At 47.1% G+C, this 25,294-nt stretch overlaps 8 protein-coding genes and 1 non-coding gene across 9 annotated transcripts; 3 read left to right on the top strand and 6 right to left on the bottom strand.

Annotated features, from left to right (window-relative positions):
• Positions 1–56: 56 nt before the first annotated feature.
• On the bottom strand, positions 57–161 carry V1513DRAFT_t70. The gene has a single exon. It is a non-coding gene; the product is annotated as a tRNA-Pro (tRNA).
• A 2,755-nt stretch (positions 162–2,916) lies between these two features.
• V1513DRAFT_402317 (uncharacterized protein) lies at positions 2,917–4,527 on the top strand. The gene is made up of 5 exons (XM_066895526.1): positions 2,917–3,272; positions 3,344–3,439; positions 3,495–3,585; positions 3,636–3,842; positions 3,899–4,527. The coding sequence occupies exons 1-5, from the start codon at positions 3,017–3,019 to the stop codon at positions 4,239–4,241; spliced, it is 993 nt and encodes a 330-aa protein (XP_066752570.1). The 5' UTR covers positions 2,917–3,016; the 3' UTR covers positions 4,242–4,527.
• On the bottom strand, positions 4,390–5,748 carry V1513DRAFT_448176 (thioredoxin-like protein). The gene is made up of 4 exons (XM_066898494.1): positions 5,435–5,748; positions 4,808–5,343; positions 4,663–4,752; positions 4,390–4,599 (listed from the first exon to the last, which is right to left on the bottom strand). Exons 1-4 carry the CDS (start codon positions 5,594–5,596, stop codon positions 4,554–4,556), a joined length of 834 nt encoding a protein of 277 aa, XP_066752571.1. The 5' UTR covers positions 5,597–5,748; the 3' UTR covers positions 4,390–4,553.
• A 121-nt stretch (positions 5,749–5,869) lies between these two features.
• On the bottom strand, positions 5,870–6,626 carry V1513DRAFT_459472 (uncharacterized protein; the record flags this gene model as incomplete). Its single annotated transcript, XM_066899765.1, has 2 exons — positions 5,870–6,443; positions 6,520–6,626. 2 exons carry the CDS (start codon positions 6,624–6,626, stop codon positions 5,870–5,872), a joined length of 681 nt encoding a protein of 226 aa, XP_066752572.1.
• Positions 6,627–7,638: 1,012 nt separating this feature from the next.
• V1513DRAFT_141670 (chitin synthase-domain-containing protein) lies at positions 7,639–13,429 on the bottom strand. The gene is made up of 4 exons (XM_066894214.1): positions 13,077–13,429; positions 10,717–13,019; positions 9,299–10,666; positions 7,639–9,246 (listed from the first exon to the last, which is right to left on the bottom strand). Exons 1-4 carry the CDS (start codon positions 13,310–13,312, stop codon positions 7,850–7,852), a joined length of 5,304 nt encoding a protein of 1,767 aa, XP_066752573.1. The 5' UTR covers positions 13,313–13,429; the 3' UTR covers positions 7,639–7,849.
• Positions 13,430–13,907: 478 nt separating this feature from the next.
• On the top strand, positions 13,908–19,348 carry V1513DRAFT_448185 (chitin synthase-domain-containing protein). The gene is made up of 5 exons (XM_066898495.1): positions 13,908–14,082; positions 14,232–16,274; positions 16,331–16,450; positions 16,498–18,479; positions 18,528–19,348. Exons 2-5 carry the CDS (start codon positions 14,243–14,245, stop codon positions 19,122–19,124), a joined length of 4,731 nt encoding a protein of 1,576 aa, XP_066752574.1. The 5' UTR covers positions 13,908–14,082; positions 14,232–14,242; the 3' UTR covers positions 19,125–19,348.
• Positions 19,276–21,021, bottom strand: V1513DRAFT_465413 (L-Aspartase-like protein). Its single transcript, XM_066900036.1, has 2 exons — positions 20,856–21,021; positions 19,276–20,807 (listed from the first exon to the last, which is right to left on the bottom strand). The coding sequence occupies exons 1-2, from the start codon at positions 20,905–20,907 to the stop codon at positions 19,462–19,464; spliced, it is 1,398 nt and encodes a 465-aa protein (XP_066752575.1). The 5' UTR covers positions 20,908–21,021; the 3' UTR covers positions 19,276–19,461.
• A 167-nt stretch (positions 21,022–21,188) lies between these two features.
• V1513DRAFT_417228 (acyl-CoA N-acyltransferase) lies at positions 21,189–21,966 on the top strand (the record flags this gene model as incomplete). Its single annotated transcript, XM_066895865.1, has 3 exons — positions 21,189–21,357; positions 21,419–21,697; positions 21,749–21,966. The coding sequence occupies 3 exons, from the start codon at positions 21,189–21,191 to the stop codon at positions 21,841–21,843; spliced, it is 543 nt and encodes a 180-aa protein (XP_066752576.1). The 3' UTR covers positions 21,844–21,966.
• On the bottom strand, positions 21,844–25,261 carry V1513DRAFT_417233 (uncharacterized protein). The gene is made up of 2 exons (XM_066895866.1): positions 24,383–25,261; positions 21,844–24,324 (listed from the first exon to the last, which is right to left on the bottom strand). The coding sequence occupies exons 1-2, from the start codon at positions 25,142–25,144 to the stop codon at positions 21,946–21,948; spliced, it is 3,141 nt and encodes a 1,046-aa protein (XP_066752577.1). The 5' UTR covers positions 25,145–25,261; the 3' UTR covers positions 21,844–21,945.
• Between the last annotated feature and the right edge of the window lie 33 nt (positions 25,262–25,294).

The raw sequence follows: 25,294 nt of genomic DNA on the forward strand, positions 1-25,294 counted from the left end.
CAATTTAAACTAAAGGTTTGAGATCTGAAACTAAAGTACAATATGTAAAAAAAATTGGGGTCATCCCGGGCTCGATCCGGGGTCTCCTGCAGTTTGCAAACACAAGTCAGCAGAGCTTCGTAACACCCGAAGCAGGCATACTACCACTATACTAATGACCCGTCGCCATGTGAATCTCAACCCTAATCATGTAATACGTTTTGCATTGAGGGCTAGGGTTATATACGTATCTTACAAAAAAAAAACGTTGGAAAAGGAGAGAGGCCCCTGCGCCATGAACAAGCCTGAATGTGAACGTGAAATGTGTCCCACAGCCCGCAAGCAGTCCTGCGCGTCAACTACGACTACAACTACCGAACTACGACGAAACAGGGCTTACTGACCAGGTCCTACCATCCAGTTCGAGGCCCGCAGACACCGGCGACATCTGTCCACAGGCGGGCCCTGACTGCCGCAAGGGGAGCAGCAATCAGTGCCGCCTACCCCGATATGGACACGGAGGGACGAAGCCAACTGTGCGCCAGAATTGTTGGATGCATATCACTGCAAGATGCCCGGCATTGCGGGAACGAAGGATGGGGGCGATTAATACGTCCAGGTGACTAGGACCGTAAAAAGTCAACGGTTCATTCGCAATGGCGAAAATGGGAGGGGATACTGGATCCCCTTGGCGGACCTTTGTGCAGATCGTGATGGGCCGTGTGAATGAATCGTTCACCCAAGCTCGGGCGGTGAGAGGCGTGAATGTGGCCAGAAACCGGTAATGAATATCCAGTTGGCCTGACAAGGTAATGCAAGGTTAGATCCTTTCCGCCTCCAGCAGAGTGCTATAAATGCCTATTCTATTGGAATAATCGTTAAGCAGAACAACCGTATCTGTACGCGGTAGGGAGCGGGAAAAACGCGTAAAAGGATTTGTCGAATAAAACAGTACTAAGATTGCTATCAAATTGCCGACCTCGAGAAGGATATGACAATGGTTTCTCAAAATGGTTCTGAAATTCGAAGAAATGAATGTTTTCGTTCGAAAGCCTTGCACAGTGGCTGGCTAGCAATGAGTGTATCTAACACGATAAGAAGTCAGAAAGATCACTGGTTGCCGGGCCAGATTGAGGATAAGATGATTAAGGCCGTGCCAGTCCGAACCGGTAAAAGTGAAGGCAAACATTCAACTGACCTATGACGTGAGTGTTGCACGCTCTCCGTAGTGACATACTCTATACGAAGAAAAAACTAGAGTGTTATGAGCGAGTGATGACTCATACTGTTCGGTTGTTATCGAAGGACAGCATCCGCCGAGGACACTTGGATACACTTCGGGGACAAGATTTAGACGTGCAGGGGCTATGCTCTGCGCATAAGCTGACTCGCCTCATCGCCGAGCCACAGAAAATAGAAACGCGCTAGTACTCATACGGCTTAGCGCAAGGGCAATGACAAGTGACCTAGTATATCTAAGGTTTAGCGTGCTGATGACGTCACTGCGCGTGCTTACTCACGGTATACTCAGAGCTTTCTCGCAAAGATCACTTGACTTCATTGTAGCACAGCCCATGCTGTAAGTTAGTTACCAAATATATAAACTTAAGCAATTCCCTTGGCCACCTCAGACTACTCTCCATCGTCTCTCTATAGACAACCACCTCCTATATTCAACAACATAGCACTCTATTCTTCAGAATGGGAAATTGCTTCTCTTCCAATATACCTCGCAGATCATCATCCTCAACGTACTCGGATAAGCACCGTCTGGCTTCCACTAGCAGTGGTACACGCGAAAGACGTCAGTCTTTGGCTCCCATACCATCTCAGAATCCATCCTTGATCAGACCCGTCTTCCGGCAGCCAATGTTCACACGGCACAGGAGTGTCAGCGATGACTAAATACATTTTATGAGCAATGTGCACACGCGCTATACGGCATGATATCTCTTCGTCGAAACAAGCATCTTCCTACATCATGAATAGCACATAATCGTCATTTGAGTTTCTGGCGGGGAGATCGGGAATTTGGAGTTTTGCGTCATTGTTCATTTACATTTTTATTTCTAGCTTTTGTGCAGCGTTTTATGGTCATGGAGTATAGTCAGTAATTAATATTTGTCATGTGTTTGGTTATTATTTATATAGTTAAGTTGCATTGTCAGCTATATTATTCTTATCGCAATCATAGTAACCTACTTATCAACAATCGCTTTGCACATGCCTGTCGCCTCTGAGAGACTGACAACCTCGGTAATCTTTAGATTACCCTCCAAGTAATCTTAGCTTTTCAGGTTGACTGGATCTCCACTTTCACAGTTGAAATTGAGTTCAACTGTTAAGATCATGCCTTGAAATGCTTAGCCGATATAGTTAGCGATCACACGAACCATACAATAATCGATTCAGCAGTCCCAAACCAACGTATTTCAGATTATGACCTTGGCATGGCTCTGATATCTCTTAGCAGTCCCTGTAGATCTTTGAATTGGCTCTTTCAACGCAGTAATACCTGGTACTTCCTCTCGACCTTCTAGTTGCTGCTAGAACCACCATCAATATTGCTAATGTAAAGCTGTTTTGTGCAATATATTTGGGCCAATCTTCTACCGCTTCAAGTCGCTTATAGCTAACTGTCACGCGACAACAGGGGCCCTCGTGACGCGTGAAAATTAAAATTTGCGGGGAACACCATCCACTAGCAGGGGTTGATTTTCTGTACTCTAGTTGGGTTTGGAACATTTTAATATAGTACGAGTCACGTGTTAGATTCTCGAAACCCAACAATATCTACAAAGCACACACTGCATACGTCTCTACATTAGATATGAGCACTCAAGTGCCTGTAAGGTAACTTACGAAGTACATGAATTTTACCTTAATATGTTTTTTCTGGTTGTTTAGTAGTAAATGCGTAGCAAACATCGAATATCGTAATCGTCTCCCATCCAGCACTGACTGCCCGACCCAGCATACGTGCCAATCGCCAAAAAAAAAAAACAGGTACCAACCCACACTTGGCACCGCAGTAGCCATGGCCGCCCGCACCGTTCTAGCGAAGCATCTGTCAAAGATACTGAGACCGCTTGAGTTACCATGCGCACGCCGAAGACTATACTCGACAGCTGCAAGTGGTCTTAAAGTTGGTTACGTGCCCGAACATTTCTCGACGCCTCTGTTTTTTGCGCAATCTGAGGGGTATTACAAAGATGTTGGTCTATCACCTGAATTTAAGCCTTTTCTGACGGGTACGGGTGATATGATAAAGGCATTAAAGGAAAATGATATTGGTAATTTTTTGTTTGGCTTGTGACTATAGCGGATGATAAAAGAAACGTTGAACTGAACTAACTATATGCAGATATGGCCGTCGGATTGACAGAGGGTTGGGTAGCTGGTCTAGGAAATCGACGTGCGGAGTACAAAATTGTTGGCACATATGTCCAATCGCCATTACGCAAGTCTATGTAATCAATTTCATTTGAATGGAGGATTTTCTAATTCTCGCCAAGGTTGGGCTATCAGCACCGGCGATAATAGAGAGGACATACAATCAATCGCAGATCTCCAGGGAAAGTGTTTCGGTGTGAGTCGTCTTGGAAGGTATGTTCCTTTTGTTCTTCATGCGTTACGGCAGTGCCTGACGTAAATAGCGGATCTTATGTAATGGCATTCGTTTTGGCGCGACAGCAGGGCTGGCCCGGAAACCCTCCAGTCTCCTTCAATATCCTGGGGACCTTCAAGAATTTGCGAGCCGCTGTTAGGGATCGCGAGGCAGACGCGTTCATGTGGGAATATTTTACGTCCAAGAAATATTACGACAACAACGAAATCAAATATATTGGATCTATCTACACGCCGTAAGGACCTTGGTCGTTTGTCGGGTTGTGTTTGATGTGATGTTAATAGTGATCAGATGGCCCTCCTGGACAATCACGGCGGCGGACAGTCTCCTCAATAACGAGCCCAACACCAGAACAATCGGAAAATTCTTTTCCGCAGTGAACAAGGGTATCCAACATTTCCGAACAAACCCGGAAAAAGCAGTCGATTACATCTCCACGAATCTCGACTACACGGCCGAGGATGCTCGAGAGTGGATGAAAACGGTAAATTTCGCGGACGACGTTTCGGTGGTCGATAGGAGCGTCATTATAGATAAGACCTTTACCATTTTGAATGACGCGAACGTGATCGAGAATGCTGAAGCAGTTGATCCAAAGACCTTTGTCATTGATACGCCGGCATTCAGGGGTTAGTAAGCCAAAAGGTCTAGCAAGCAGCGCTTTGTCATTTTAATGGCGGCTCAAACAGATACACGACATCCTGTTTGAACTATCCACCTTGCCATTACTTGGCCACGAATTTCAACCTAATTGTACTAGAAGCCCAGAAGATAAAATTGAATAAAGCCTTATCAAGATGTATTAACTATGTACTACATTTGATATTGCAGTATATATAACAACAAGTTTTATGTCAGTCACCAACCGCCTTTTGTGCGAAATTCAAAGAAAGTTTTTTGTCCACCGCGAACAATGTCCGATTTCATTCACTATTGTAAATAGGATTTACTCTTTGAGAAGCTCGGTAGGATACTTGGTGTATCGCAGATATCTATTCCATAGACGTCAGTAACCTGATATTTCTGTCTACCCGGGGAAATGGGGGAATGCTTACGGCTTGACGGCCTTGAATTCGCCGAATTTAGCAGCAGCAGCCTCATCCGAGACGGACGGAGGAACAATGACATCCTGACCAGGAACCCAGCTGCAGATCCGTTAGCACACGTCTACGACACCGTACAAAACAACCGTCGACTTACTTGATTGGAGTAGTGACACCCGCTTTGTCGCCAGTCTGGAGAGAATCCAAAACTCGCAAAACCTCAGCAGTGTTTCTACCAGTGCTAGCAGGATACAGCATGGTCAATCGAATCTTCTTGTTCGGGTCGATAATGAAAACAGCGCGGATCGTGAACGCGACGCCCTTAGTGTCAATGTTGGTCAAGTCCTGGTGATCTACCATATCGTACAGAAACGCGATCTTGCGCTCCGGGTCAGCGATGATGGGAAATCCGACCTTGCCGCCGTTAGTCGCAACTTCCTCGATATCCTCGATCCATTTCTCATGGCTGTCCAGACCGTTGGCGGACAGACCGATCAGCTTCGTGTTGCGCTTCTTGAATTCCTCCTCGAGCTGGGCGAACGCACCAAGCTCAGTGGTGCACACAGGAGTGAAGTCAGCAGGATGAGAGAACAAGATAGTCCAAGAGTCGCCGATAAATTCGTGGAAGTCGATCGGGCCGTGGGTGCTCTCGGCTTTGAAGTTAGGCGCCGGGGAACCGAGTCTGAGACGAGGCTGGTTCTAGTCAGCGGCTCAATTCCCGCTCAATTGATGGACGACAATGGTATTCGTATCAATACACCTCTTATGAAAAGTTATTACGAACCTGCTCATCGAAAATAGTTCGCGAAACGCTGAACGCGCGAGCAGCGAACTTCAAAGAGACCGTAGGGCGGAAAACTGGAGTGCGGGGAGCCACGACACGGGTTCCGCCACGAGCACCAGCCAACGACGCAACGCGGAGCGTACGAAATAGAACAGAAGCCATTGGTATCGTTAGAGGTGACGATCAAAAGATCACTAGCGGACGAGATGACGAGATGTGGTCACTTGAAGATTTGGAATAATCTCTCCCGCTTATCAATTGCGCCATAGTTTGCAATTTATCGAAACCGGGTAACATTTATGTAATGAATGATCACAGTTGGCCATATAACTAAACGAATTCGGTGATGAGTATAGAACTGGTTCCACAAATATATATTACAAAATCGTCGTAAAAACTCGAACTCCAATTATATACAGGTATAGATTCCAAGGATTACAAAAACACATCCTTTGGTAAAGTCTTCTCCGGATTTTTTTTGTTCGTCTTTCTACCGACCTTCTTTTCAGATGCATCCACAGCCGTCTTGATATCCTCCATAACTTTCTCCTCGGCTTCTTCAACTTCACTTCCAGCCTTCTGAACCTCCCTAATCGCCTTTTTCCGCCAAACAGCCTCCTGCTCCTCCAACGACGCCAACAGTTCTCTCCATTCCCTCTCAGCCGACGGCGTACCCGTTCCCAATTCCTCCGCAATATCAACCTCCTCTCCATTCTTAATCCGCTCGATAACAGACTCTAAAGCATCGATTTTCTTGGAAAATAGCCTTTCCGTTTCATTATACACGTGTTTCTGGCGCATGATGTTCATGTTTTGAGAACCAATGAGGCCGAGTAGGATGATGTATGCCCAGACGAAGTTCCATTCAAAACTAATGATTGTTCGCTTTTTCTTTTGACGAACGGAGTTGCTTGTCGGTGGTACGCCTGCTGATTCTGAAGCAGGCGGAGACGTGACTGTGCTGTTGTGTCGAATAACTAGTGAACTTCTTGTAACTCGCGATTTTGGTCTGCAAGAATGAATTTAGCATCTAATTCCCACTGTGCAAACTAATTATTGGTTGGTAATAAAAAAAGACGGCATACATTTCGGCTATGATGCGGAGATGTGACAATTCTGATATCTGTGATCGTTGGAGTAGCGGCCGAGCAGTTCCCCAAATTATCTCCCGGAGTAATAAGCTAGGCACCATCTTCTTTAACATGCGATATCGGTCTCCCAATCCGTGGTGATTTCAAATCACCTGGAATGTGCGTTAAAGACAACCAGATCAGACGTGAGGAGTAAGTATTGCTTGATAATGTTAGCATAAAGAAAATGTTACAATGGACGACCAAAGTTCATGTAAGCCGCACTCTGGTTCCAGACTCAAGTCTACCAGAAAGTCTACAGTGCCGCAAAGTCGGTCATGTACAAAAAGGTGCCGTCCTAGTTAATTCCATAGGAAAGAACCAATGAAGTTTATCCAAAAGATTTTTGTTATCAAAAATGTCATTGGCTCTATAAATGGATGATCGATTTTGTGAATCAAAGTTATATGTGGCGAAGGATGCTCGCAGGAATAAGAAAAAGATAACCACTTGTACTGAAGAGGATTTTCTTTTCGTCAAGTCTTTGTTTCTTTGTTAAGATAAATTGAATTTGTTTCGTCATGGCTGTTTTCAACAAATGTCTCTCGAGCCAGACATGACATCATATATGTAGGGATGAATTAACGCTGGAACTCGCACAATGTCGCTCTTGCTCATGAGGGTGAAGAACTCTTCTGTGGCCAACGACCTGAACAGGTTGCATTGCCTTCAGCTCTCTTTTGCGACATCCAGTTGGCGGTTGACCGTGTATTACGCGCCAATGGGGCAGCAGAGGGAATCTGGAAGGTGATTATGGGTTATGAGTGGCTAGCTCATATATTAAGAGAGAATGAGAGCTTTGCAAGGTCTTGACGAGTTCGCTATCGATCGACGGGACGGTATTATGAATCCGATAGAGACGAATATCTTCTAGTTACTACTCATTATAGAATATCGTCACCGCCGAGAGTTAGCCCAACGTCAGATTCTCGGCTTTCGTAACAATTTGACCCTCCCTCAACAGGCATCTTGCGCAAAATTTTGGACCAGCGATTTGCGGAAGGACTAACTTCTTGCCCATCCGTAAGTCAAAATGTTAAGCGTATAATACTCTAGCCGTGTTTGAAAATTAGGTGACCGATGATCTGGCGAATGTCATAAATACGTTATGTACTGTTATGCAATTAAATCATCACAAATCGTAGTCGTATCCAAATTCTCTCGCATCCAATTATTTATGCAAAAACAACCCATCTCCATAGACGGGCAGCTAAATCTACCAATTATACCCAATCAACTTAAACGCCATTTATCACTATACGTCACTACATTCCATGTCGTTCACTCATAATTCACCCGCCAATATCGCCTCGGTGGCAGAGTTAATGTACATTCTCTTCGAATCTAACGAAATTCCACCAAACCGTCTCTCGAGTTCCAGACGAATACTTTTCTTCGTTATGGTCATCAAGTCCGAGGTTCGGATGATTTCTCTGATTTCTGCCAACAGCATATCATCCCCTGAAAGATCGATTGTGCCCATCTCGACGTCACCGCCTGGAGTCACGATGCTTGGCTGCGAGAAGATAACAGATTGATGTGGCGTTGCAATTGGCGTCCTAGATGCGGAATATGCCAAATACTCCTGCGACACTGGCCACTGCTGCGGCGAAATCGATGGTGACCGTACCGAGGGGTCAAGAGTCGCATATTCCTGTGGTGGATAGTACGATCTCGATCTGAATGACGTGACCTCGCTCTTAGCGTCATATGCCGAAGCTGTTTGCGACTCGTACTGCTCCCATAGCTCGGCCTGGAAATCCTCCCATTTCTTTCTTGGAATCGATGCGGGATCAAATTTGCCTTCATCTGAAACAAGGACCTTGCGACCCTTCTCACCGTATACGACACGAGTGTTACCCCAAGAGAAGTCATCCATGTGCCAGAATGCGTAAATAGGAACACCTAAGCTGAAAATAGGGATCGCAAGAATGTAAAATATCATCCAGCCTATCATATCCCATTTTCGTCTAAGTATGAAAATAATAGCCTGTAGTCCATAAATCGCAACCAAGATGACGATCGAGGTGATCGGGATTGCCGATGGATCGACTCCAATGCGATAGAACAGGTAGATCAAATAACCCACCGCGACTGGCTGCACAATAGTACTCATAAGATCGATAAAGACAACAAATCGCATACTGAAACAGCAAAAACCGCAAAGCTGGGACATTGGAACCAATTCAATGAGATTATGCACTGTGGAGTTGATCCAGCGACGACGCTGCGACAAGAAAACTTTCCAACTATCGGGCGCAATTGTTAAGCAGTGGGCGTCTCGGATGAACTTGGTCTTGTACGTTGGATGATGTCGTAGAAGGAGTGTTGTCAAGTATCGATCCTCGCCAAGGTGTAGCAGGTTCTTTACATGCAGTGTATCAACCCGGATTTCAGAATATCCTTGCACAACAGAGTTGCTGACGAAGAGCGGCTTTCCCGAATTGGCGGTGCGGACTCGATACATGCTGAAACAACCGGGCAAGCAAGTAACACTACCGAACAGACTCTCAAAAGCCTTTGAGAGATTATGTGATATGTAATACTCGTATACTTGAATCATAGTAATAATCGATCGTCTCGCGTTAGATAGTGCCGTTTCACCACAAACAGCAATGACCTTCGTATCATGCACGAAAGCAGCAACCATTCGGGTAGCGGAATCAGGTGCAACCTCAGTATCTGCCTCCGTTAGTCTAGTGGGATAAAGGAAGTCGATTCGAGAATGACATACCCGCGTCAACTTGCAAAATAAACTCATAAAACGTCGGGCTGACACCGATGACGTTCCTGATCTGATGATACAGTTCCAATTCCAAAGGATTCATTGGCGCGTTGAAATGCACACGGTTCAAGAACCGCATCAATAGCATCTGGGAATCCCGCTTTCCGCGGTTTCCAGGTCGGCTTATCTCCGACGGCTTTCCAATTTTGACAACTACCACGAACGGAACAATGTGGCCTTGGACCTCGTATAACCCGGAGTAGATCTTGCCCATGTTATGCTGCTTTAGACCTTCGCCTAAACTCTCAAAACTCAAAGGTTCAGGGTCAATGTCTGGCGACACACCCAGAATGTCGAGGACGATACGCGGCGTAGGCCGGTCATTGCCAGCGCCAACAATCATACCGTCGCAAATAATGAACAACAGCTTGCGCTTGTCGTCATACTTCATCCGCGCCAAGGAGTCAATTGCCCGACGCAAAGATTCTTCGTCTTCAGTATATGCCGGAATCTGGCAAATAACAAATTTGTCGAGATTTTCTGGAGCGCGCTTCACAGAAAACTGCAAAGCAGCAAAAAACTTGAATCCGATAACCGAAGCCAAGAATAATGACACGGCGAGCAAGAAGTACTGTGCAAACTGACATCTTGGCGAATTTCTAGTGTCGACCTTTCCAGCGTAGAACAAGTTTTGCAAGCACACCCACATTCGACTCCTGGTAACCGGATCGAGATCGAGAGTGTCCCAGTATGTCGAAATATCATTACCCGCTTGACTCTGGAACAGCGAAATTAAAGTGTTCGACATAAAATATATGTTCACGCTCGTATTTTGCGTCACACCAGGGGGCGACAGAGTTTGGCGGCCCCCAGCAATATAGCTCGTGAGATCGAACACATTGCCGTGTATACTTGCAAGTACCTTACCCTTTTGAACGAGAGACTTCATATGCTGGGACGTTATTCCAACATCGCCTTTCTTGAAGTTTGCTCGGAGCATAATCATCTGCTCGGTATACCAATCCGGACGGGAATCGTTTGTGAAATAGCGGAAGTCATGATAGATCGAATTGGAATCCGTTGTGTTCTCACCATTGTAGTCGAGTGTAACAGATGGATCCACAGAACCGTCAACGCCTTGGCAGAGTGCCGATACTTGGATGGGGAAAAGATTTGTCGCATCAGACCCGCCATAGCCTAATACATCTGATTTAGCAATAATGGAGGGATAATGGCCAGGGACGAAATTAGTTAGATCGAAGATCTCTCCGCGAATGGCCACGTAAGTATTCTGGGGATTAGTTTGATAGTTGTAACTGGACAGTTCCGCCGAGGAATAAACATGCTGAGTTGGGCAAATGAGAATTGGAAAGGCAACTGCGGCTATAGTTAGCAGCTGCTCATGGTTGTGAATCAGTAGCAATTACCAATGAAGAACACTGTGAGCCCGCAAGACAACCAAATCAACAAATTAATCGCCAACTTCTCGCGCCAGGCAATGCGCACATCTTTTCTAGGCATGCCACCAAGCTTCTTGATAAATGAATCTGGGCACCAGAAGGTAAGAAGCCAGACAAGGAACATCCATTGCTTTCTTGCAGGAGTTGACTGAATATCATTGATTTCTTCCTCCCGACCATTAATACCTTTTTCAATCATTTCTTGCGGAGAATCAAAATGCTGGAACATATCTCCATGTCCATGGCCCGTCATCATTGTCAACGCATCGGTGGAACGCGCCTTATCTGGATCATCTGCGTATATATAAGATCCCATTCCTTGCCCTCCGGGCGACACCACCAGACGAGACTTGGAGTCAGTAAACGGATTGTCTTTCCGCATCGGCGAATTCGTACCGTCCACCGCATTCTGAAAAAGATAGTTGTTGTTCGGATCGACCAATTCTCTCCATGCCCCCTCGGATAAGAACGCCCCTGTCGTTCCAATCCTTGCGTCTCTCTCCGTCCACGAATGCTCAATCAAGACCTGTTCGGCTTTCTGCGAGTCTGAAGAGGCAAGCATAGTTGATTCATCAAAACCGGCAGCTCCGAGAACTTCGGCGAATGGCAAGAAAAGTGAGACATCTGTAGCTTGCACCCGTTTAGCAATGTCTGCAATACCAAGCGCATGAACCTGCTGTCTAACGCATTTCACGTCAAGCTGCCCAGCGATTCGACGATCATTGGGCCTGATACAGTGAATGAAATACGGATTTGTGTCTGCGAAGGATTTGCGAAGAGTCTCAAGTGCCATATTGAATTGGCCCGAAGCACTATAAGATTTTGGCTCTTTTTCTGCATTCAATACCGGCTGCAACTTCCGCAGGGTGGACGGCTGACGAAGAGGCTTTGAAGATAACTGGCCCTGCAAGACAGCAGAGTGCTCGCGAGGGTGCGTGATGTGTGTGACAGCACTGGTCGCGAATAGCCGCTTTATGAAATTAGAAGAAGTGCTGGAGAACAGGCTCATGAGATCGCCCGATATATCATCGCTGTTGGCGTCCAACAGTCGATCAATCGGATAATCAACCTCACCATCATAATGACGGATAGAAAATGTTCCGGACACCGGGGATAGTCCAATGGCCGGATTCTTGTCAAATCGCTTTTTCATTACCTCCATCACGGAAGCGGTTAACTTTCCTCGTCGAGTTTGATCGTCAAGTAGTGGAAGAATGCCATTCTGTCTGGTCAAGAGTTTGACTGTATCTGTATTGTCAAAATACTCTACAGCAGGAAGCTGCAACTCCTCAGACTCGAACTGCTGGGCCAATCGGTCAAAGAATGCGAAGAGCATGTAATTGTAGAGGACCTCGTTCGCCGAATTGTAGAGAAGCTGATTCAAAACCTCGGGACCATTAGTGGACCCTGATCCGAATGATTGCGGAATAAATCCCGGAAAATCAACAATTGAGATTGTGTTAGAAATTAGCGACTCGTGCTGCGAAAGCTTCTCGTTAATGGACTCGATGACCCAAGACTGCAAAACCGCGTAGATAGTTCTAGCCAAATCATCTGCGTGCATGCGTGCGCCTGCACAATCTAATACGAGAGTGACGCGCTCTCGTCTAAACGACTGAGTCTTGTAAACCAGGGAGGCTTCTAGGTCGTCTGGACGAACTCCCAAGAACGCAGCAATAACTTCAAGCTCGTATCTCGACTTAACGGTTGCATGGTTTTCATCATTATCACTATCTGCTCCAGGGGGAGCAAATTCCAGCTGGCCGATGTGTATAATTGCGGCAAGTACCTGACAAAGTTCGGCAATTTCGGTTCGAGTGAAGTCGAGGACACGGAGAGCGGATTTGAAATGCGAAAATCCCTCATGGTCATTGATTCCAATCTTCAATTGCGTTGGGTGGCCGAGATAGCGATAGCGCGTACTGGGATCAAGTGCAAGATGGTCACGCTCGGGGGGCGTGGTGCCGGCGAGAAGATAGTAGAAAATGTGGAAGTTTCTCTCGCCAGTAGGAATACGAGCGACGCGTTCACGATCAAGACGGTACGAGATGAGTTTTGCGCCAATAGTTTGCGCTTCGGAGCCATACTGATACTCGAGTAAAAGACCGGCCTTTGAGGCTACTGGAGTCGTTGCAGTCTTCGTCGTGGAAAGAGCGGAGAAAAGAAAGAGCGCACAGGAAATACGCTTGGCGATAGCTTCAGACGAGAAGGAGTGGAGCCGCGAACAAAGATGATTTCGCAATTCTGATTTGCCTGAGCCCGACTCTCCTCTAAAGCCGCGTTAGTCTATGGTTGCAAAGAAGATGTGAAAAACATGTGGCACTCACAAGAAAACGATGAGCTGATTCTCTGCGCGGCGTAAAAGACGATCATACGCTCTGGCAGCAAGCGCAGCAACTTCAAATGGCTCGGGAGAGGTAAAAGTATTTATTGAAATCAGGGAATGGGTAGATATGGAGGATATCGGAAGACCATGGTGGAAGCGGGCGCCGAGATGTGCGGTGATGCCGTGTTCTGACAGCGCGGTTGCGGAGAGCTGCGAGATGTCAGCGAGAGGCGCCATTATTGATGGAGGACGCGAATAGGAAAGCGAACTGGAGATTTCTGACAGCAACTGAGAGGGAGAAAAAATGGTGATGGCGACGTGACAAATGCGAAAGGCGAAGTTAAGAAGATAAACAACAATAATAATAGTATCTCGTCGCTGCTATGGCTTGCACCGCCACATCACGAACAAACTTTTACGCCGCACTCAGCCTTTAAACGCAAAATTTTATCGAGTGCGGCTACCCAAACCCCCGCACTAAATATCTATACCGAAACGACTTGCCGTGAGCTTTACTGTCGATTTGGCAGCTAGCTGGATATTGCTAACGAATACTGATCAGAATCTGTGTCTGTTTATTTTGTATACGTTGTGTGCGGGGTTTCGACAGTCGCAGATAAGGGATGTGCCTGGCAAAGCCATTGTCCCCAGGGCACCAACCAGCATCAGCCTCCTCTAAAGTGGCGGTGCTAGTCACAAAGTTTTGGTTTATTTTTGGTACCGCGTACATGAACTGTGGGAAGTGCGTACGGCAAGTTTCGGCGAGCGTAACCCAGTTTCCTAAAATAGGGCACCATAAATAAACAACTGTGGCTGGTGTGTTGCGCGTTGGTTGACCACAAGCGAGATCTCGCATTTTCTGGCTCTTTGTGTGTTCTCGCCCATTTCCTGTCTGATGGTCGTCTCAAGGAAGTGTGCTTAATTGCAATTTTCCAGAACATCATCCGATTTGTATTACAACTCGTAAGGTTTGCGGTTACGATATTATATAACGCCAATCTAGCGTGGTAAGTTTTCACGTCTTTTCAAAAGCGCGCCATCTCACGATTTAATTCTATTTGATGGGACATTGACATAATTTTACACCTATCGAAGATATTCTTTTGGCATTCTGATGAGAAGTTCATATCTCAATCATACTGATTTTCAGCCCTAGTGTCATCGATCATGGACCTTCCATTGACGTCCTCGCCGGCGCAGCCCAGTACAAACTCCGTTCTCAGCGCACTCAAATGCGCATACGACTCGCACCAATCAGTTCGCCTAACTTCTACTGCGCTCATACTGTTCGACTGTGTCAGACAGTCTCTGGACTCGGCATCGCCCTTTGCGGATAACCGCGACGACGACATTCCCGATTCGTCGTTCTTAACTTCCATCTGGGAACATGCTCGCCGTCGCGCTGAGGATCAAACTGTCCTGCTCTCTTCAGGTCAGTCATCCAAGTTTCCTGAAGCCCTAGCAACTCTTCAGCGGATTCTGCCTGCTTTCCCGAACATTCCAGGGCATGTCTTCTCCACGCTTGCAGCATTATCTCCATTCTTGACTGGCGGTCGTACAAATACGGCGGTCGGTGTTGATCTTTCGCTTAGCTTATCGGGCCAGGTTCTGGTATCGCGGATACGGATCTCAGACGAGAAGGCCGATATATCTGCTGTCAAGCCTGCCTTGTATGCTGCCCCAGTGTTCAAATACTTGGTTGCCTCAGCGACAGAATCCGAGCGAAAATCCTTGTCTCTCCATTCTCAACTATCCAGATATGCGTTTTTTCCATCCGGGTCTACAATTACACCCAAACTGACTGAGAAGGCAAGCGAGTGGCGACAGTCACTTCTGGAATGTGGTCTCGCCGGAACTTCTGTCCTTAGATCCATCTTCTCCGTTTTATCAGGTATTCTTCTTCTGAGAAGTAATGACCCAGAAGACATAGTTGAAGGTGCAACACTACTAGGTTTGGATCCCGAAAAGTTTGACTCTCATTCCGTACTTGAATCCCCGACACAGCGAGTTGAAATCATGACATCGGCTTTCAAATCATTGACTCTCAACGTGGTCGGCGTCTTGAACAAGTATCTCTCTACAATCGATGTCATCAGGGGAGGGCTGGATTCGGATGAGATTTGCGCAGTGGTTTCCATTGTCGATACCCCGTCGACTTTCAAATCACTAGCACTGAAGCCAGTTTTTGCGACTGACAATACGGTCTCCTCGATTTCTTCGGAGATGATAAACGATGGGCTTGGCATCCGACAGACTCCGCTTTGGATCTCCCAGGCCCTTCAGCAGCAAGAACCGGCCTCTCCGCTAGTTAACATGTCGTCTTCATCAGTCGAGGTTACCGCACTCGTGGAAGAGGCGTCAATTTTGGCGCATCCATCCTCAACATCGTCCTTCGAAGTTTCAGCAGTTCTGCGGTCATCACGCGTCTGGCACATTGTCAACATCCCGACATGCGACCAAGCATCAGTATCACAACCTACATCACCGGGAACAGGTTTCCAAGGTCTTTCTGGTTGGTCTAATGCGACAGTTTCATCTCAGATTCGAGCATGGTTTCTCGTGAACTGGATCCAGAAGTATAAGGCGGTTGATTTTACTGCAGACTTTGGAATCGACGAGTTTGTGGATCGATATTCTGCGATCCTGCAACGCAATAATGTTGATCTCACGTATCCCTTTGCCCTGGACTCTTGGGCTCAGACCCAGCGTGGTTGGGGTGCGGATGGGGTTTTCCACGGTCGTCAGCGAATCTGGTTGCGAGAGGATGTTTGGAGATCCCTTGAGGGCGAGCTAGATGGATTGCTACTAATCCAGCAGCAGCAGCCGCCTTATAGTGAGTATGTAGCACCCATGCTCAGCACATTCGATCGATCGGGCATGAATACACCTGCGTCGAGAGAGAACCTGTTAAAGAGCAATTCCAACCTTTTGGAAAACGAACAAGATTTGACGATGTTCGGATCTAAATTCGCAGCAAACGATCCCGAAGCTCATGGAAGACATGTCGAAGTCCGTGAAACATCTACAGTCCGAAAAGTCTGGGTCGGCATTGTCTGGGCGCTGACTTTCTGGATTCCGGGTTTTGTGCTGAAGTGGGTCGGTCGCATGAAAAGACCTGACGTTCGAATGGCGTGGCGTGAGAAACTAGTTATTTGTTTATTTATTCTTCTCATGAATTGTGCAATTATCTTTTATATGAGTAAGTATCTGTGTCTCTCTCTGACGATATAACTTGAATATGTTAACCTTTCAAAGTTTTTCTCGGCAAGATTCTCTGTCCTAATTATGATAAAGTGTGGGATACTCAAGAGGTTGCTCAGCATACGCAGTCCAATGACTTCTATGTTAGCATCCATGGCAAGGTTTACGATATTAGTAAGTTGAAGATACTTTTTCTGTTGGACGGCCTCTTACGCATCCAGGCTCATTTTGGAGGCTTCAACATTCCGATAATGGCGTCAAGACTACTGAAGCCGTAATGAACGTATTTGGTGGTATGGACCTCAGCGACTACTTCCCGCCTCCATTGACGGAGGCCTGTCCAGGACTCGTTACGGACCCCTCTATTTGGCTCTTGCAAAACACTACCATCTTGTACTCTAATGCATTACATACTTCCGGCCCCAACAAACAAAAGTCCACAACCACGGCGCTGCATAACATCACATGGTACAGCGACGTTTTCTTGCCAAAGATTAGTCAGTACTATAAGGGTGAACTAGTTGTCGCAAAGAGCGAATTTCAATCGTATGGTTCGAGTGGATTCAACAATTGGGCGATTATTGATAACAGAATTTATGATCTGACAAACTATTTCTACACAATCAATCTATTCCCGTCGTCAGAGAGTGAAGCCTACGCTCCATACGATTTTCTCGATCCGACAGTTAAATCGCTGTTTGAAGACTATCCGGGCCAAGATATCACGCAGAAGCTCTACAGCTCCACGGCTCTGTCTGACACCACGCGTCAAAATAATATAAATTGTCTGCGGAATGCATTTTACGCCGGTATGGTCGATTTCCGCAACAGCGCGAGATGCCAGGCGGCGAATTACATTCTTCTCGCTATTGCCATTATTCTCGGACTTGTCGTTCTTGTCAAATTTTTGGCATCGCTCCAGTTCGGCTCGAAGAGAAATCCGGACATTCAGGACAAGTTTGTTATTTGTCAAATTCCGGCATATACTGAGGGCGAAGAACAGCTACGAAAGGCGATAGATTCCCTTACGGCGTTAAAATACGACAATAAGCGGAAGCTTCTCTTCATTATTTGTGATGGTATGATTGTTGGTTCCGGAAACGACAAGCCAACGCCCAATATTGTCCTGGACATTCTTGGTGCCGACCCTCGACTTGACCCACCACCTCTGCAGTTCAAATCCGTCGGCGAAGGGTCTCTTCAACTCAACTATGGCAAGGTCTACTCAGGTTTGTACGAGTACGAGGGAAACGTGGTGCCGTACATTGTGGTCGTCAAGGTTGGAAAACCGTCTGAGAAATCGAAGCCCGGTAACAGAGGAAAACGTGATTCTCAGATCCTGTTGCTCGATTTCTTGAACAGCGTGCACTTCAAGTCCCCAATGTCGCCGCTGCAGCTCGAAATATTCCATCAGATTAATAATGTCATTGGTGTTGACCCTGAACTGTACGAGTACCTACTGATGGTTGATGCCGATACTTCGGTGTCAGAAGATTCGTTGAACCGTCTAGTCGCATGTTGTGCTCAGGATAGTCGTATTGCTGGCATTGCTGGTGAGACCAGTCTGCAGAATGAGGAGGGAAGTTGGTGGACCATGATCCAGGTCTACGAGTACTATATCTCTCATCATTTGGCGAAGTCTTTCGAGAGTTTATTCGGCAGTGTGACCTGTCTTCCAGGATGTTTCTGCATGTATCGACTTCGTACTGCCGATAGAGGACGTCCATTAATAATCTCCACCCAAGTTCTTCAGGAATATGCTGACGGGCAAGTCGATACTCTTCATAAAAAGAATTTGTTGGCACTAGGTGAAGATCGATACTTGACAACGCTCATGACGAAGCACTTCCCTCGCATGCGCTATGTCTTCACGCCAGATGCCTTTGCGCAGACTGCTGCTCCAGAAACCTGGTCAATTCTCCTTTCCCAGCGTCGTCGTTGGATTAACTCAACCATCCACAATCTCGCGGAACTTTTGTTCCTTCCGGACATGTGCGGGTTCTGTATTTTCAGCATGCGATTTGTGGTCGTCATTGATCTTGTTGGAACGCTGATGTTACCTTCAGTCGTGGTGTATCTCGGTTACTTGCTCTACTTAATTATCACTGGCACGGGCCCGTTCCCATTGATCTCAATCGTCATGATTGCATGTGTCTATGGCCTACAGGCGCTTGTGTTTATTCTCAGACGACAGTGGCAGCACGTAAGTTTCAAACTATTCTGCTTATTCAACGCCACTAACTAGATATAGGTTGGTTGGATGATAATCTATTTGCTTGCTTGTCCGATCTATTACTTCGTTCTTCCTGTGTTTTCTTTCTGGAACCAAGATAACTTTTCTTGGGGTAATACTCGTATCGTAGTCGGCGAGCGTGGTAGCAGACAGATCGTGGCAGTGGACGACGAAGGCTTTGACGAACGCAGTATTCCAATGCAGACATGGGAGGCGTATGCGGCCGCCAATAATCTTCCCGGTGGAATTCGTCCGAATGTTCATGGTGCGAGCGAGAAAGGCAGAACCGCATCAGTCATGTATACAGACAAATTGCCAGAAGAGTACGAGCTGGACGATATGCGGTCGACGTATTCGGGATACCCTCCCGCGCCCGTGAGCGTGTACAGTGGCATGAACTCTTATGCCGGAAGACCTGGCACGGTGATGTCCGCGAATCGCGTGAACTCGTATTATGCCGGCAGTAATTCTGGATTTCCAGCGACTGCTTTAGGAAGGCCTCAGTCTAGTATGACGCTTTACCAACAGCAACAGCTGATGCTGCAGCAGAGGCAATCTTCGTACGGCGGACAAACTCCTAGCATTAGGTATAGTTCGATGAGCCGCCGCCAGTGATTGTATGCATCATAGACAAAAAGTTGGATTAGGTAGTGTGGTGTTTCATTGGGTTTAGAAATGGTTTATGTACAGAATTTCGTAATCGTTTCATATTGAGATATACTTCGCTAGCGCTGCATAATATGGTTTTGGTTATAATGTTACTCATCTGGTCTCTCCTTGTTTATTGTGTTTGCATTGGTATACATGTCATTGGCTTAGTAATACACAGTAGATTAAATGTATTCCGGGCAGCATTTCATCTGAAAACGCAATACCCCGCTTATGCACATCATTACACACCAGCTACATACGTCAGTCAATCCTCTACCCCATCTACTTTTTGTTATCTAATTTACAACAGTTTTCTAATACGGCTGATTTGATCCAGAATTGCACTCTTGGCCGTACCGCCGATAGCATTCCGTCTCTCGACGCTCTTCTCATAATCAAACACTTCGTCTCTAACGTCCTCACCGAATCGCTTGTCCACACTCTGCAGCTCTTCCAGACTAAGCTTATCGATGCCACCGACAGCCATTACCTCCGCCAACCGTACTACGGCACCGGAAATGTGGTGCGTTTCTCTGAACGGAACGCCCTTGCGCACGAGATAATCCGCGAGATCGGTAGCAAGCATGTCAGGTGTGAGCGCGGCAAGCATCTTCTCCGCATTAACCTTCAGCGTCGACAGCACGCCTGTTGCGATCAGGACCGAGTGGGACACCGTGGTCAGGGTATCGAAAAGCGGCTCCTTGTCTTCCTGGAGATCTTTATCATATGTAGACGGCAGCGACTTGAGTGTCATCATGAAGCCCGCGAGGCCGCCGAACACCCGGCCGGATTTACCTCGAAGCAGTTCCAAACTGTCCGGATTCTTCTTCTGGGGCATGAGACTGCTGCCGGTCGAGTAAGCGTCGGCTAGGTCGATGAATCCGAATTCCGCGGTCGAGTAAATGATCAAGTCTTCGGAGAAACGGGATAGGTGATTCATGAAGAGTGAGCCCCAGAACATAGTCTCAACGACAAAGTCGCGATCCGAGACTGCTGTCAACGAATTAGTCACGAGGCCGTTGAAGCCCAATTCAGATGCCAAGTATTCTCTGTCAATTCCATAAGGGTGTCCTGCAAGAGCACCGCAGCCAAGTGGGGAGAGGTTGACACGGTCAATCAATTGCTCCAGTCGCTGAAGATCAGAAACCAGATACGTGGCATATGAAAGAAGCCAGTGAGACCATCGAATTGGCTGCGCACGCTGAAGGTGAGTGTATCCTGGCATCAAAACGTCGATCTCGACCTCAGCACGGGACACAAACACGCTCAAGAGCTCCTTTAAAATCTTCTTGATTTCGATGAGCTGCTCACGCACGTATATTCTCATGTCTGTAGCAACCTGGTCGTTGCGGCTGCGACCAGTGTGCACCTTTCCGGAAATCTCGCGACCAATGATCTCACCAAGTCGGCGTTCATTAGCGGTGTGAATATCCTCGTCATCTTGCTTCTCTTCAAAGGCATTACTTTCCCATTCTTTCAAAATAAGACCGAGACCTCGGTGAATCTCAGAAAGCTCGTAGTCGGTCAGGAGACCGAGCTTGTGCAGACCGGCAGTGTATACTTTCGTACCCTCGAGATCCGCAGCATACATCTTCTTGTCGTACGGAAACGAGGCGTTATATAGAGCCATCAAAGGGTCCATTCCACCTACGGAAGCGTTAGAGTAATTCGATTTGCGCTATCACTCGAACTTACCTGTAAATCGACCGCCCCAAAGGGACTTTAGATCTTTCTTGTCAGAAGCCATGCTGGAGTCTTAACCAAGTCCTCAAATAACCAGTTCCGAAAAGTACAGCACACAAAAAAAGAGATGCCAAATATTTTCCGTTGACCGAGGAATTGCGAGGGAAGGAATTATATATGCAAAATTTAGGTATGGATGACTCCGAGAAGGTAGAACTTTAATTTTTAAACGTCTAACATTTGCCAGTTGCAACCGTTATTATCGCTAGCCGTCGCTTTTACGCCGAGCCGCAATGCTATATACAATTGCTCATCACTGTATTTATTGAATATCCAAACCTGCCTATGACGTCTCTAAAGCCATTCCACGCAGTAGATCTATTCCGAGTGAACGCAGTCAACCTTGATGTGCTAACAGAGAACTACAACATCGCGTTTTATCTGTCATATCTGACACAATGGCCTTCACTATTTTTCAGTACCGAGAATCCGCAGGGCGAAATAACTGGGTATAGTGAGTAATAACCAATTCCTTTCCCTGCCTGAAACGGTTATCCTAACTCTTTTGGTTGCAGTGATGGGCAAAGCTGAAGGTAGAGGCAAGGAATGGCATGGTCATGTAACCTGCCTTAGTGTCGCGGCTGATTACCGTCGCATCGGGCTCGCGCGGACGTTGGTCGACAACTTGGAGCGCCGCAGTGATGATCCGTATGATGCATACTTCATTGATTTGTTTGTCCGCGCAAGCAATGCGCTGGCCATTGGGATGTACAGGAATTTTGGGTATAGCGTGTATCGGCGCGTAGTGGGGTATTACGGCAGTGATGATGGGGTCGACAACGAAGATGCGTTTGGTAAGCTCTTTGTTCGATACTCTATTTCGTATGAAACTAATCAGGGTTTAGATATGAGAAAACCGCTCAAGCGAGATAAGAATCGCGAAAGTATACGGGAGGATGGCGAGAACTTTAGAGTACGGCCGGAAGATGTCTACCTTTAGTGGATCGGACATATATAATACATTATTTGGATCATTATCTATTGTACACCATATTTTACACTAAAAATACCATATAATAACCCAAAACGCCAATCCTGACAATTAAATTACCAAATACTCATCAACAATCATCCTCGCAAGCCTAAAATTTCCGCTCATAACGTACACCAACTGTAAATTATAGGCGATAACCATCCGCAGATTGTAGGTCCTGACACTATCGTCTACTTCTGCTGATGGTAACTCGACCGCCAACGCACTCTCGTAATACTTCGCTGCGAGAGATGGCAAGCCCAGCATATGAAACGCCCTGCCCATATTATAATTTGTCTCTTGCAACTCCGCCCATGCGGTCACCTTCCCCTTTGACGATCCTACACGGGCGCGATAGTAATCGATCAAGTAACTTAATCCCTGAACGATCTGCAGATGTCGATTATTCGTCTGTCGCTGCATAGCACGATGGAGATGAGCCATTGCGATAGAGAATAGAATCATCGGATCCTGCGGCGCGACAGCGAAAGCCCGCATGTAGTAGCTCAAACTAGGAACATGGCTTCGTGACGCGGCTAGAATTTGTCCGTATAAGGTCAACAACACAGGATTTTCCTTTTCGAATTGCGCTGCAGACGCTTCTGACGAGTTATCCTTCACCTTGATAGATCCAACTATGGCGCGACCTTGAACAAGAGAGTCCATGCCCTTCACGTGACGGAGGAGATACTTCTGAGTTCCCGGTAAATTGAAAATCTCTGAGGCGGCAGTGCCAGCAGGTAAACAGCACAATAGCAGTCTGTACATGGAAGGAATAAATTGTGTCTCCTGTTGGGCGAGGAACGTGCGCACAGTATCCATTGCGGTCTTGTAATCCCTGACATGTAGAGCGCAAGCCAAGTTTACCAAGGTCATAATGCGCACTCGATCCTTGTCTTGATGAAACACGTTCGCGTCTTTTGCACTCTTCAAAACCGAATACGCATCTTCTATTTCCTCGTGCCAGGTCAACGTCAGAGCATATTGCATAAACATCGAAAACCAGCCGTCGAATGACAATCCGCGGAACGCTGTAGCATCTTGTTCTGGCTCTTCATCCTGAATCGCTGGTTGCTGGAGTGACTCTTGCAAACGCGTGGCCATGCCTTGTAATTTATCATGCAGCGTCTGCCTGCCAGCACGTCGACGAGCGGTCGCAAAGAACCCGCGGAAAACGCGCTGTTTATCCGAGGGATAGAATGCCTTCGTATTCGTGAACATATCCACCAACTCCGACGCTGTTTGCAGCCACTCAGACACTGCCACCGGATTGCCGCTCTTGAGACCATCCTGGTATTGTCTCAGGCGTTTGAGCTTTGCTTGAACGACTTGGGCAGCCTGTTCCTCAGCCTGCATACGCTCGCTCCTCGATGACCGAACTTTACCAGTACTCGCCGTCGGTCGTGATCGCGAACCTGGCCCCGGTCCTTTAACCGCACTCCTGCCCTCAGTATTCGGAATGAATGACGGCACAGACTCACCGCCCGCCAAACTTGGCTCTCGCTCCGCTTGCGGCTCAACTGAAACTCCCCTAGAGGCAACAGACACGGCATTCCGTTCGCGCTCCTGCTCTCTCCGCAGCTTCATGACCTCGTTCACGAGGTCCAGCGCTTCACGCCGCTTGCCGGTTGCTTCGTACACTTCAGCTAACGCGATCCTGGCGTCTAAATTGCCGTGGTCACCTGCGATCACAGTCTGATAGGCCGCTTCCGCCTGCTCGAAGTCCGCGAGGCCATGAAGACACCGACCCATAGCCATGACGAGCTGGGGGGTCGCGTATTCCTCAATATCAGCCAAAGGCGCGTACAGCGCGAGTGCCTGCTCGTATTGCTCCGAATCGACCAGAGCCTCTGCGACGTCTAGATACAAATCCGCATAACGCCGAGCTTCTTCATCTGCGGACCCGTCACTGTGTTTCTCGGCTTCGGCAAGTAAGAACCCGGCGTGCATAAGCGCTGTATCTATGTGTCCCAATTTCAATCTGAAAATGGCCATTTTTGCGCGCAGATCGAGCGGCAAGGTGTACCCACTCATGGCAGCGACGTTCCCGCGTTTCGACAACGGAAAATGGCGGTTAAGCACTGCTCGGGTAGGATCGTATTCGTCGTCATTGTCGTCCTGTACGTCATTCCAGAAACGTTCGGTCGTGCGCTGGAGAAGCCATCTGGCAGTCGATTTGATGAATTTAATTGCTTTGAGCCATTCTTTCTGTGCGCCGTAGAGTTCGGCAAGGATGTTGAGTTCCGACCAGGCAAATGATGGACTTGATGAGCGGCGAGATGATGATGTGAGAGATGCTTGTGGGGACTGGGATGCATGGAGGATATCTTCGTATAATTTTGCCGCGGATGGGATGTTCCGTTGTAGTACGTGTACTGACGCGAGCTCTTTGATCACGGTAAGGTCGTCTGGGAGCAAATCGTGCAGTTTCTTAAACCCTTCGAGAGCCTATTACGGTCATCAACAATCAAATAACTACCGAAGAATGCAAAAACAAGAACATTACCTTTCCAAGGTTACCCATCTCTTTAAACACCAACCCTCGTTCAAAAATAGCCTCAACGTCCTGCCCATTTGCAAGAATAGCACGGTTGTAGCAATACAGAGCCTGATCAATCTGCCCGATCTGAAACGATAATTTCCCGCAAATCGACCACAACTCACTGTCTTTCAACCGCAGATGTCCGGCCGAGATCCACGCCAGCAAGCACTTCGGGATATTCCCACGTTGCTTATGAATCTCGCCCAACGTCTTCCACGCCGCGTAGACATGATTGTCAATCCGAATGACCTCTCCCAATATCCGCTCCGCCTCGTCTAAATCGTCGGTTGCGTACGCCTGGTTCGCTTGGCCAAGAAGAATCTTAACTTCATCGGATGGCTCTTGTTCACGACTGCCACCGCCAAACCCGCCTCGTTTCTTCTTTTTCTTGCTTTTGGATTGCCCAGACGCGGATTTGAATCCTGCAGCCATACGCAAATGGTCATGAAACGCAGCATCATCACGTAGCGACGGATCAAGTACACTATCATCAATTCCACTCTCACCTTCATTAACATCATCGTCTCTCACATCATTCCCATTTGCAAACAAGTTCCCACTCCGTTCATTCATTCCATGATTGTTAGAATCTTCTCCATCATCAATATTCTCGAAATCAGAACCAACGTTATCGTCACCTTCTGAACCGGAATCTGTATAATCTGCCGCAATCAACTGACGCATGCGCTCAGTCTCGGGATCGTCGGCGTCGTAAAGCATCGACATCTTCTACCGCTGTTTGCAATATCAAATTACACAACCAGAAGGATTAACTAAGCTACATTGGTCGCTGCATAGAGTGTGCCACTAATTGCTGGATATAAATTTACCAAATATACCAATTATATATGTGCAAGTAGATTAGATTCCCCTAAA

This window comes from Lipomyces chichibuensis (genome assembly GCF_038497645.1).
Source record: "Lipomyces chichibuensis strain CBS 12929 unplaced genomic scaffold V1513scaffold_25, whole genome shotgun sequence".
NCBI lineage: Eukaryota > Fungi > Ascomycota > Lipomycetes > Lipomycetales > Lipomycetaceae > Lipomyces > Lipomyces chichibuensis.